Below are 14,144 nucleotides of genomic sequence, written 5' to 3'. Positions count from 1 at the left end.
TGAGCTAACAATTGTGTTGGAAAGAACTACACATTGGCTTCATCAATCAAGTCTGAATCTAAATGTAAACAAGACAAAGGCATATTTTTCTATAAAACCATGGTACAACCTCCTAATGCTGATATTCTCATCAAAGGTCAAAGGATTGACATAGTCACTGATTTTAAATATCTTGGTGTGACACTGGATCCAAATTTGAACTCCTAGAAACATGTTTAAAAAAACAGTTAACACCATAAAGTACAACTCAGCATATTTTAGACATATTAGAAACTATCTCTCTTTGGACACAACCAAGATATTTATATGATATGATATGATGTGATTCTTTCCCATATGTCTTATTGTATTATGTCATCATGTTGGGGGCAGGCTGGAGAAACAGCCATAAGACCTCTTGAGTCCTTATACAAACAATATCTACAAACTCTGGACAAAAAGCCAATGTGTTTCTATCACTGTAGGGTACTTGAGAGATACAGTTCACTGAACTTTGAGAATTTTTGATTATTTTCAAATTTCTGCCTTGTCTATGACATGGTCCCTCCTCCACTATGTGACTTTATGTACATTCGCTCAGTAAGTTCTATTAGATCTTCCAGAATATCCTCTATATGAGATTGTACCATACCATTTCGTCGCACTGCATTTAGGTAGTCAGTATTCTCTGTAAAAGCCACAACTCGGTGGAATGCCCTACTTGACAATATGAAGAGCTGCAGTTCCATCAGTATGTTTGAAATCAAATTAAAAAGTCTGCTAAAAGCTACTCAGCTCTGTAACCACTGAATCTAAATTTCATCTCATGGTCTTTTCATGAACACAAATAATCTTGTTTTTAATTTGGCAAGTTTACATTATTAATTTCTAGTTGACATTGTGGGTGTATATGATGTGCTATTGTGTGTAGCTTTGTATTTTGTATAATGTGTCCTGTATGTTTTTTGCTTGTGCTGTTTGTCACTGTTCTGTAATATGTTTTAATTGTGACCTGCCAAATGGACTGAAGATGAAAATTAGCTATAAGCTAACTCTGATACAGTACATCAAATGATAACATTTATGTTTAAAACTGTACATGGTCCCAATAAATAAATAAGATCAGATCAGGTGTGCTTTGCATTCTGGGATGAGGCAGAGCATGCCAACTGTTTCTAGTAGTAGCAGCTAGCCAGACAATGAACCACGGTCTGACCAGGACTAGCAATGAGGTAAGTTGCCTTTGTGGCAGATTAAGGTTTTCTCCTTTTTTTATTCCTGGTGCACTGAATTGTCACCAGGTGGATTCAGTGAATCCGCTGTGCGCTGATTACTGGGTGGTTCAGCGCTATACCTAAGCAGGTAACTGTTCCTTGGATGGACATTTCTTCCTCTTTGTGGAGCATGATTTCTGTGTGGCTGGTGTGTGCACAGTTTGGCGTACTGGCATGTCTGCCGTGTTTCCTTGTGATCTGGTCTCCCAGCAAAAGTGTGTATTTTTACAGTCTTCCTGTGCTGCACATTCATAGCATGTGTTATTGGCATTATATCTGCTTCTGCTGTCTTGCTTTGTAGCATGGTCTGCTCGTCTTCCAGGTCAACGACTAGAGTAATATTGTTTCGCTTCAAGCCCTTGTTTAACACATTGTCATTTGTGTGTCAGGGTAGGCTGGCTCAATTTTATTTCACTAACTTTAAACTACAAAACTAGTTTAGCTGATAGTGGGCTACAGTCATACATGACTCAACAGAGAAGGCAGCTAGATGAACTGTATGAAACATCAAAAACAGAAAAATGAGGCCTTCGATTTGACTGTTGAGGACACAACAGGAGGCAGAGGAAAGGAGATTCCAGCCTACGCAAGCTCAGCAACACGCAAATCATCAGATGTTTATGCACCTAATGGTCACTGTCATCACTGCTTTTCGTCTTGGTCAATATAAGCACCAACAATCACCACACTGGATTCAACCAGCTCCCATGGGTCAACCACTGCTAGTGCCTGGCCTATGCATCACTCACTTATGCCACAGCAGTCCATGTCACCTATGGCCAAAGGACTACACAACACTAACCAGCATGTCTACAATTTGTAAATATATATATATATATATATATATATATATATATATATATATATATATATATATATATATATATATATATATATATTTTATAGAGGGTTATACAGCCACTACAAGATAATCCTATTTTTGCTGATAGCAGTTCTTGATTGAAAACAAATTGATATTTTATAGGTGCACATTTACCAATGGCCACACATGTACATTTTGTTTTCTTTTTTGTATAGAGCAGATTCAAGGCACTGATGATAATTTGTAGCAGTTTGCACAGTGAAAGAAATAAGAGAATGAACAATTCGGCCTTGCACTTTATTTTGTTATTTATTTTCATTTTGCACTTTCATTGCACTTAACTTTGTTGAAAACTCAACACTGAGAAAACCTTGAATGTTTGCTAAAGTAACATTTTGCTGAATGTTTTGAGATGTTTTGTCAAAAAGAAAAACTTTCTTGTGATATGAAACTCCGCTACCTCAGCAATAAACTTTTTGTTACAGTTGGGAATTGTCTAACTTATTTACATTTCAGCTGTCACTACCTGTATGTGGCTGAACATTGGCTCCACATACTGTACATGTAATTAGTTATTGTGCTGAGTTGTATGACTGCCTCTAGGCAACACAACAGTACAGTTAAAGATTGCAGCATTGTTTCATGGTATAAATGAGCTATATCGTTGAAGAGTAGGCATACAGTGCATTCCTGATCTCATGACCCCTCCTTTCTCTGCTCAAAGTTTTCGTCATTGCCCAGTTCATCAACTTCATCATCTTCATCGTTGCCTCTCTCATTCAATTGTTCATTGTGAATATGCTATGTATTGCATAACTTTTGTTAGGCAATACACAGCATCCAGAGATTATGCAGCTGACAAGGGTAATGTGTGCCTCATTTTGTTTAAGGAGGCAACTCCATCGGCCTTTGAGGCATCCAGAGCTTCTTCCTACAGTCATCCATGCCTGACTCAGCTGCTGATTACAGTTGAACTGTACAGCCCCTCTGAATTCTGGAAAAAGCTTCATAAGCCAGGGGAGTAATGGATAGGCTGAGTCGCCCAGAATGACCAGAGGCACATCTATTCCCTCAAATGTTTCCATCTATCTTGGTAATAGTCTGTTGTCATGGCCTCGATCATAAAGCGACAAAAGCACAAAAACATGTGCGTCATGGATTTCGCTAGGTTGTCCAACATTTAAATCCCAAAAATACATGCTATTTGTCTACCACACCTTATAAAATGGCTGAATACTGTCCCTTTTGATTGTAGTAGTCTGCTGGTGCACTGGGTGGTCCGTTGATATTAATGTGTGTACCATAATTCACCAATAGCACCAGCAACTTTAGGGAATCTCCACTTGTCATGAAAACCTTGCACGATTTTCCTAAAATCAGCTGCAGTGGGTGTTTTGATGCAGCGTGGTTTCATAATTACATTTGTTGCTATAACAACATGCTGGGTGATGATGCAACAAGTAGACAAATGCCAAAAAGGTGGGAAATAGATCTGTACTCAAGGTTGGTCATGTGAAAGAAAATTGAATAGGTTGGTAGGTTATCATTTTATAAATCTTTTGTATATATGTTACAAATGTTGTCAAACTAAGGAGTCAATGTTTGTTATCAACTGAATGTGATGTAATGTCATTGTCATTTTGGGGATACATGTTGGTGAAGAAATCCTGCTCCTAGGCTAGTTGAACTCTTGAACCTGTTTGTATCTGAGGATTGCTTGCTGACCTCTGGGAGAGGTCAGACCAGACTGTTTTTAGCTTTGCTTCTGGAGAGGTATAAAGCTGTCTAGTTTGGGTTCACAATCTTTAGAGAAAGGGCTGGCTTTAGGGAAAGGGCCAGCTGAACAACATGCTTTCTCTCCAAAAATACAAGATGATTGTATTTTTGTTTGTGTGTGGACATTTGTATAATTGTTACTGATGATGTGATGGACTGTACAGTGTCTACAACTGCTTCAACAAGTAACAATGTTTAATGCTTTCTTTATGTCTCCATGTGCCTCTTTCTCACGAGAAAATTTCCACAACAGTCACTAGTCTCCACAAGCAAACTGCAATTCAAATCTCTACAGACAGGGGTCTTCTGCACTATGTGTTCTGACAGATCAAGTAGGGCCAAAGTAAATCACACAAATGCACAAATGTGCCTTTTCTCTTCCTGAAATTCAAAAACTATTCTTTGTCAGTCCAGATGTTATTAATTTGTTCCCACCATGTGTGGGAGCATGGGTTAATTGAGATCCTCTTGTAGTGGAGGAAGAGAGATATATTAACTCTCTTATCAGTGTGATGCACAATTTATAAATGATGATGTATTCCGTAGCCAACTACCCACAGATAGATTCAAATAGATGGTGAGAAAAGACTTAACATATCACCCTTACCAAACACGTCTTTGGTTTAACATGGTGAAGTTAGATGTTTTACATGCTCAAAATTAACTCCCTTTTTCTGCTCAGTCATCTGAAGGCAGCACGTCTTCTTTTGCAAAATGTGAAGTAGTATAGTGTTTTCAAGACATAAATAAGTACTTGTATTGAAAGAGTGATTTTTCTGAAGAAATAGGAATGTTAAGATATAATGTTTGAAGAGTTTCAGGTTGAAGTTTTCTTGTATTATTAAACAATAGTCATATTGACTGTTTTTTTGTCATGAAGTAAGAGTTGTGTTGAATTTATATTTGAATATGTACGTCTGAAGGTTTAATCTAATCACATAACTGTTAACTTTAATCATATATGGTAAAAAAAATAACTGTACTTGTATAGTGCCTTTCTAATCTTCTGACCACTCAAAGCGCTTTGAATATTGTATTTATTGGGACAATGTACAGTTTTAAACATAAATGTTAACACTTGAAGAACATCACCAGAGTTAACTTAAACTAATTTTCATCTGCAGTCCCTTACAATTAAAACATATAACAGCACAATAACAAACAGTACAAAGCAAAAAACACACAGGACACATTATACAAAATACAAAGCTACACACAATAGCACATCATATACACCCACAATGTCAACTAGAAATTAATAATGTAAGCTTGTCAAATTAAGATTATTTGTGTTCATGAGAAAACCATGAAATGAAATTTAGATTCAGTGATCACAGAGCTGAGTAGTTTTTAGCAGATTTTTAAATTTGGTTTTGAATGTACTGATGGAACTGCAGCTGTTCATATCATCAGGTAGGACGTTCCCCTGAGTTGTGGCTTTCACACAGAAAGCTGACTGCCCAAATGCAGTGCTACGAAATGGTATGGTACAATCTTGTATAGAGGATATTCTGGAAGATCTAATAGAACTTACTGAGCGAGTGTGCATAAGGTCACATAGTGGAGGAGGGGCAAAACCATTTAAAATTTTATAAACCAGGCACAAATTTGAGAATAATCTAAAATTTTCAAATCTCAGTAAATTGTATTTCCCCAGTACCCTACAGTGATGGAAATGCATTGTCTTTTTGTCAAGAGTTTTTAGAGTTTGTTTGTATAAAGACTCAAGAGGTTTTAGGGCTGTTTCTCCAGCCTGCCCTCAACATGTGATGCAATAAAAGAAGAAAGAATGATAGCATGCACAAATATATCGGCTGTGTCCAAAGAGAGCCAGTTTCTAATGTCTAAAATTTGTACTCAAGTTGTACTTTATGGTTTTAACAATTTTTTGACCTGTTTCTTAAAGTTCAAATTTGAATCCAATGTCATACCAAGATATTTAAAATCAGTGACTGTCAATGCTTTCACCCTTGATGAGAATATCACCGTTAGGAGGTTGTACTATGGTTTTAAAGAAAAGCATACTTTTACACTACGTGTCACATTTACCCATTCACACACACATTCATATGCTGAATGCTACCATGCAAGGCCCCAACCTGCCCATCAGAGGGAACTAACCATTCACACACATTCATGCATTCATTTTTTCTAAATATTGTCTTGTGGTTTATCATGTATCCTCAAGACGATAAAGTATTAATAAATGTCTTCATTTATCCAAAAAGTGGTTGTTTATTTGAGCTGCAGTAAACAAAGGTCACTGTTTGGGACAAGAATTTACGATGGATTAGGATTAAGGATTAAGGATTAGTGCTTCCTCCTGGCACTAACATATCCTAACCAAAAAGGAGGTGGTGCCCACAATAAAGACGTAATTAATTAATATAGTGATGCGAATGATTTGCGAATAACATATAACCTACCTGGCTTCTCCTTTTTCTTATACCTACAACTCAGAGCATCCAAGCATGCTCATGGTGTTCCCTGGAAGCAACCTCTCTATACCCATGAACTCCATCTTTTATTTAATGTGGGAGTTCGGTCAAGTGGTTTAGTTTCCAAGGTCTATAACTTGTTACTGAATTCTTCGTGTGGTCCTCTCACTGTTCATCAGGTGTGGGAAAGAGAGTTTGAACATCTTGGTGGTGAGATCAATTGGTTTACAGTTTGGGATAATCTGGACCACACATCTAAAAATCCTAACCATAAACTTATCCATTTCAATTTTTTACATAGACTTTATCTTACCCCTAGAAAATTCCATCTTATGAAACTCTCACCCTCTCCGTTTTGTCATCTATGTACTATAGGCTGTGTGGGCTCTTTTGTACACATGTACTGGGAGTGCCCTGGTGTGGCTGCATTTTGGAAAGTTGTAACTTCTGCATTATCTAATCTTCTGGGGGAGCATATTCCATGTTGCCCCAGATTGTTGATTCTGAATGATACTTCAACACTTAACCTGCCATCTACCAAATTTTTTATCTTATTTGCAGGTATTATTGCAGTGGGAAAAATGCTAGCTCTTAGATGGAAACCTCCTCATTCCATTACTTATACTCAATGGATGATGTCTTTCCTAAGTATTTTATACATGAAACAATCCATAGCTAGAATACACGGAGCTAAAGAATCTACTGTCCAGTCATGGGCCTCTGCAATAGCAGAGGTTAAACAGATGCTGGTTTGAATGTGTTTTCATGTGACATTATAAGATATGCAATTGTAAGTTGATGTAATGTTGTAATATTATGCATTTCTCCAGCATGTATCAATGAACTATTGTGGGTTGGGAGGAGAGGGAACTGGGCGCCACATGGGTGGGAGGGAGGGAGGGATTACCCTTTGTTAGCTACAGGGTGATAAATATCTCAAACATCCAGTCCAATAATGGATTTTTCAGCAAACTAATTGAATAAGTATTACTTCAGTAAATATTCAAGCAATTTCCTAACTGTTAAGTTGAATGGTATTGGTATCGTCTAACAGTTTATTATCATGAATTATGAAGGCAAGGGCTTCATGTGACTCGATCAGGCCAAGTAAACATTAAGTGTATTTACTTTTAAAAAATAATTTAGAACCACCACCCTTGCCAGTTATGCTGGGCTGGTTTAATAAATAGTAAAATGGCAAAGAGGCTTTCAAAATGAAGTTTATGCCAGTTTAATCTAAAAGGCCTCTCAATAGTGACTTATGTAACTGAACACCAGTGGTCCAGATTACTAATAACTAATAAAGGAAATGGGAAACAACAATTTAAATTTGCAGGACATCTATGTCCTGACTGTATACCATCTAGACACAGTTAACTTTTTTTGATAGTTATGAAAATGTGTGTAGGACTTTAGTTTTAGTTTTGACTAGGGGAGCGTCTAACCTGCAGGGTCCTCTGAGGAGTAAGAAGCCATGAAGCCACCATTGGACACTGAAGCGTCAGTGTGGAACACAACAGTCATGGTGTTGCCGGAGGAGTGCAGCTGGGTGCCTGCTGCTACTGTACCACAAAAACGCTGCAGGAGAGGCGCATCGACTGCCAAACCATTCAGTACCTGGAGGACCCAGAGTTTTTTCATGGAGACACAAGGGCACAGAGTGTGTAACAAGGCAGCTTTACAGGATTGTAAAGAACCCTAAGATGTAGTGATAACTTAAACAGTGATCACAAACAGTGACAATAGAGTAAGAAACTATCAAATGCCCAGTAAGGTAAGGTAAACATGGAAATTTGGCCTTTTATTATTGTCAGTTATCTCATCTCATCTTTTCAGCTGCCTTTAAAACAGTGTGTGGTATAACTTACAATTATTTGGTCAATGATGCATGATACAAATACTTTCAAGGTATGTTAATGTGATAATGACACATAAGGAAATACTGTTAGAGAGGGACTCACATCAACAAAGTCAAATGCACAGGAAGTACCAGAGCCTTCCAGCCGCAGGTCATTGATGGTGAGAGTAATCCTGCGGCCTGGTGACACCACCAGCTCCCAGCGACACACCCTGCTGTGTGGATACAAGTTGGGGTAATTGGGAGAGGAGATGGTTCCTGAGGGAGCATTCAGCTCTCCTCCACAGGCTGCAGGAGGAGGAAAGGAAGAGGAAAACAGAGTCTTTCAATATGAGAAATAACATCTTCTGATGTGATTAAATATACATTTATTTATCTCTGTGAGCTAAATAAATGTATATTTAAAAATATCAACATATATATAAATAAATGTATAACGTTCATATCATATTGATACAGACAGGTGACAAATTAAAGGAAAAACTGGCACAGGTCTGAATGCTTGACTATAGTGAGAGGATCTGGTGGCTCTGTTATGCTGTGGGGAACATTTTGCTAGCATGGTTTGGGTCCACTTGTCCCCTTAGAGGGAAGGGTCACTGCAAATCAATACAAAGTTGTTCTGAGTGATCACTTTTATCCTATGATGGAACATTTCTATCCTGATGGGAGTGGTCTCTTCCAGGATGACAATGCCCCTATCTATAGGGCTCGAGTGGTCACTGAATGCTTTGATGAATTTGAAAATGATGTGAATCATATACTATAGCCTTCGGAGTTACCAGATCTCAACCCAATTGAACACCTATGGGAGATTTTGGACCAACGTGTTAGACAGTGCTCTCCACCACCATCATCAAAACATCAAAACAAGATACTTTATGATGGTTTTTCCTTTCATTTGTAACCCATCCATGTGTCACACATGCTGTCATTAACCTGTATTTATTTTGACTTTGCAAGACAATAGACTTAAGAATATAGATTAATAATAATTAATAATAAGTAGTCAGCAGCTTACACTGACTGATGGTTAGAATGTAGTATTTATGAACTGTAAACAAATATACTTCTTGTTTGCTCCTTTGTCTGACTTTAGAAACAAAAAAACGCGCTGAAAGCACAGCACAATCTGAAGAAGGGTTAGCCCACAATCTGAAGAAGGGTTAGCCCTTCTTCAGATTGGCCAAACATGAACACGTGTTCATGTTTGGTTAGCCAAAAATGAACACAAACTCCAGATTGAGGAACACTTTCACAACAGCACTGACCCACAGCGCATCTGGCAAGGCATACAAGTCATCACAGATTACAAACCCCACAATGCAGCCCCCAACAACAGCAACAACAGCAACAGCAACAAAGATGAATCAGCCACAGGGAGGAGGTACAGCACTTGGCTGCATCAATTAAACATTAATATAACCATCAACAGTTATAATTTGGGTGATTGCCGCACTCTCCCCTCCTTGAGGGAAAAAAAAACAAAACAAAAAAAACACAGCCTTTAGAGTAAGGCAATGACAATGTCAGTCTTTTTTTACTTTGTTTATAAGTCTATCAGGCTTTTATCCTTCCATAGAATCAAACTCATATGCCAGTGGGATGTTGCTGTAATTATCCATGCTTTCAATTTCCCAGGGGAACCAGATGGCGTAGCAGGGCCCATTGGAAATCCAAAGAAATCCTCATTCTCAGTTTCTGCCTCAAATATCTCCTTCAACCGCCGCCGTTGCTGCTCTTCCACTTGCTGTGCAGTTGGATAGCAGGGTTTGAGGCAGGAGATGTGTGCAACCCGTCTGTCTTCTCTACTCTCCTGCAACACAACCTCTCAGTTGATATCCAGCCAGTAGTCCCCTGAGTGGTCAGTGGAGGTTGACGTTCAACCGGGGTAACTCCTGTGGACTCCTGTACAGCAGGGTTCAAGGCAAACCTGAACTCATGAAGGTGTTTGTCCCAGTGTTTATGCCTGAAGCCGACATAGGAGGCTATCATAATCTTTAAGGTACGGTTTACTTGTTCTGTCAAATTTGTCTGACACATTCCATGTTTTGCAGGTAGTTTGGAAGATGGAGGACACAAATTGGGAGCCTCTGTCAGAAAGGATGTAGTCCAGTCAATTTGGCAATTTGTCACATGCTGCTCAACATCTCTGCTCAGTTTTGGCCAGTAAACAAGCCTCTCCATCCTACGGTAGGTTTTGTATCTACCGAAGTGGCCGACGAGGGAGTCTTGGTAGAATGTCATCAGAAACTATGAACGAAGACTCTCAGATATGTATATCTGGTACAAGGTTTTATAAGGAAAACTTACAACCAGGTAGATTAAATCCTCAAAGATGGTAAAGAGGGTACTGTTGTTCACCTGTATTTCACCGTTCTCTACAATATTTTGGTAGAGGGTCTGACATTCAGGGTCATTCTTCTGGGCATTCCACACTACATGGATTGTGATGGGTAAGTCCTCTGAGGACTCCATTGTGGCAGACACCATGTTGGCACAAAGGGGACCATGAGTAGAGTCATTACTATCACTTGAAGCTCTAAACAGGGCATCTGGAACTGTGTTATATCTGCTTTTTCTGTACTCCACAGTGAAGGTGAACTCCTCAAGCACGAGAGCCCACTGGATCAGTCTGGTGGTGGGTTTGGTGGTTTTGAACACTAATGGGAGTGAAAAATGGTCTGTAACCACCGTAAAAAGGCGTTCATCCAGGTAAACTCTCCACTTCTCCACAGCCCAAACTAAAGCCAGACATTCAAGCTCCATAGCAGAGTAGTTTTTTCAGCTGGACTGAGACTATGGCTGCCATAAGCCAGGATTTCTTTATTTCCTAGGTCAGTCCATTGGACTGATACAGTGGCAAGGCCTACCTCATAGGCATCCGTGTAGACCAGGAATGGAAGATCAAAATTCGGATGATCATCTCCACTTGACAGTATCCACTGTTGAGGTCTAAAGCTGAGAATACTGTGGCTCCAGCAAGGGACTCAAAGATTTCCTGGATGGTAGGAATGAGATAAGCATCAGTATGTGTTCTGGCATTGGGTTTTCTGTAATCCACACAGAACCTGGGTTTTCCACTTTTCCTGGGGACGATTACCACTAGAGAAGCCCATGGTGAAGATGGAGGTTCTATCACATCACCTTCCAACATTTCATCCACAATCTCTTTTAACACCTTCTGCGTTGGTGGAGAGAGACGGTAAGGTTTCTGTTTTATAGGCAAATCATCAGTCAGAAATATTTGGTATTTGAGCAAACCAGTGTGTCCAACTTTGGTGGTACAGACATTGTTGTTGTATTGCAGCATCTCTCTCATTTCTCCTTCCAGATGGGAATCTTGAATTTGCATCCCACTGAAGAACGCAAAATCCAATCCTCAAGCTAGTGCTGGAGAGGAAAAAGCTCAAGCAAGGGTATTAACCATGTCTTTCCATGCAGTCATATCTCCACCTCAGTCCATCAAAGTGGATAGTCCTGTTCCCCATTCGCTAGGTATAAGGGAATGCCTATCCACAGGTTAAGTCTGGCTGTAGGTGGTTTAATGGGTGTAATGATAGTGGACATCTCACTGACCATACCTTCAAGACATTGGGAGCATTTCCAAACCTCAGTTTGTGGGTGAGTGACACTCTGTACCATGTGACTTCAGCTCTTTCAATAGTTCTGTATGGTGGTGCTTTAAATGCCAGTTCAATTTAGCCACATATTGATAATGGATGTAGTTGAATTGCTTGTCCATGGCTGACTTCAATTGTTGCATTTGCTCATCATAGTATGTGGTGATGTCTTTTGAAAGTCCAGTCAAAGTGAGCTTGAGCTCCTCCTTTTGGCCGCTCTGTTCCATTTAAGGGAATGGATTTTTTCCTGTTAGTGTAAATGCAGAGATTCCTGTGCTGAGTGCATGAAGTTGTGGCATTTGATGAAGCAGCACCACCTTGAGGAATAGAAAGCAGAGGCAGCGTCAGGTCTGAGTTGCCAGAGAAATCCATGTCCAAGAATGAGTAACCTGTTCTTGGTGAACCAGAGATTTGTTGAGGGTCCCTTAACACTCCATTGTCTAGCACAGAACTTTCTGTATCAGGTCCTGTTTTGTCTTCCTCAGAGGAAATCTCCAAGATGTCCTCCAGAGCCAAAGCAATTGTTTGCTCACACACAATTCCAGTTATTATTTCTTTTGTTTCAAATTGCAATAAAACACCTTTCCCAAAACATAGTCTCTTATTTTGGTTTAGTCCTTTTATTTATTTTTTAATTATTTTGTCATGGGAGCCATTTATTAATGTAGCGGTTTGAACAAACTTAGACTAGTAAGACTCAATTGAGTCAGACTCAGTATCAAACCCCACAAAGGATACATGCATTTAGTTTGAGGAAATGTTTCAAAACAAATTAATTTATAAATAATTGTAAAGCGGTGGAAGAAATCAGTTTAAATAATCTTAACCACACCACCAGTCAAAATTTCAAAAGATTATATCAGGGCAAAGGTAGTAAGAAAGCAAAATCCTTTATAGTTCAGTTTAGGTCCATATATTCACTTCAGATTTTAATGACACACAAATACTCCACTTTGAGTTTTCCTGGTTATCAGTTCATTTCAGTTCAGTTGAGTTTACAAAATAATCCACTTCAGGTTTTCCTGGTGTCTCATAAACAAACTCATAACAAGGAAGTTCAGTTCAGTTTAGTGCACTCAATCCACAAAACCCCAAAACCTCAGTCAAAAAAAGTAAAGAAAAGAGAATAAATAGACACCCGGCTTTGGCCAACTCAGTTACTGTGAGACTGTGGTCTACAGAGTCATTTAATCATTGGACCCCTGATGGTTTCCTTGGGAAGCATAAGAAGAATGAAGATAGTTTTTCAGCTTCACAATGGCACATAATGTGAATCTGGATGGACGGGGACTTAAACATGGCCAAAATGCCTGTGGTAGGGCTTATGAGACGGAGGTTGAACTTCTCCCTGCTCCTCACTTGTCAGCGTCAGACAGCATACTGATTTTTGTGTCAGATAATATAAGAATGTAACATGGCTGGACTCTTAGAGAGCGGGTAAAACAGAGCCATATTGCTGGCCGACTGGACTGGTGAGGTGTGGAGGTGAGTGAAAAAACACAATATGGGAAATCACATAACATAACATGACATGATCCAGAATGTGAATGTCTGATTTTGAGATCATACACGAAACAAATCATATTGTCATGTAAATTTACCAAATAACATAAATGACAAAAATATAAAAACTTTCAAATCATCTTTCAATTGTTTCAAAATATCATTTTTTACATGACAGGTTCAATAGTTACAATTTAGGTTATCACCACAAACTAAACATTCACACCAGCAAGCTCAAGAACCGTTTTTTCATTCTGCTGTTCCCCTGCTGAACTCCAAGCATGGACTGTGAAACATTGTGACTGTACCTCCGCTAATTTGTATATGTCCCTATTTATTTCCTTATTTAATCTGTGTATATCACCCCGCTATATATGTTCCATTGTACATATCTATCCTAGCCCATAATATTTATTATATATTTATATACAGTGCTGCTTGAAAGTTTGTGAACCCTTTAGAATTTGCTCTATTTCTGCATAAATCTGACCTAAAACATGATCAGATTTCCATTCAAATCCTAAAACTAGATAAAGAGACATCAGTTAAACAAATGAGACAAAAACTTGTTCATTCATTCACTTGTTCATTTATTTATTGAGGGAAATGATCCAATGTTACATATTTGTGTGTGGCAAAAGTATGTGAACCTATAGGATTATCAATTCATTTGAAGGGGAAATTAGAGTCGGGTGTTTTAATCAATGGGATGACAATAAAGTGTGGGTCTAGGAGGCCCTGCCTTATGCAAAGAAGAGAAATCTGGGTCCTCACTGTCAAACTCTGAGCTTCACAATACAGGTTTATGGAAGTGTGTCATGACTCAAACAAAGGATATTTCTGAGGACCTTAGAAGAAGAGTTGCTGTTA

The 14,144-nt window shown here is 38.8% G+C and overlaps 1 protein-coding gene across 2 annotated transcripts in view; it reads right to left on the bottom strand.

Annotated features, from left to right (window-relative positions):
• The window catches only part of cubn (cubilin (intrinsic factor-cobalamin receptor)), a 184,286-nt gene that overhangs the window by 54,979 nt on the left and 115,163 nt on the right, over nt 1-14,144 (bottom strand). For both annotated transcript variants that reach the window (XM_042398686.1, XM_042398687.1), the window contains 2 exons: nt 8,252-8,436; nt 7,736-7,907 (listed from right to left, as the gene is read on the bottom strand). In XM_042398686.1, the coding sequence (XP_042254620.1) occupies nt 7,736-7,907; nt 8,252-8,436 (357 nt within the window). The remainder of the gene's footprint in view (nt 1-7,735; nt 7,908-8,251; nt 8,437-14,144) is intronic.

The sequence above is a fragment of the Thunnus maccoyii genome, chromosome 21 (genome assembly GCF_910596095.1).
Source record: "Thunnus maccoyii chromosome 21, fThuMac1.1, whole genome shotgun sequence".
NCBI lineage: Eukaryota > Metazoa > Chordata > Actinopteri > Scombriformes > Scombridae > Thunnus > Thunnus maccoyii.
Note: the sequence above shows the minus strand (reverse complement) of the source record. Positions and strands in the feature narration are given on the sequence as shown.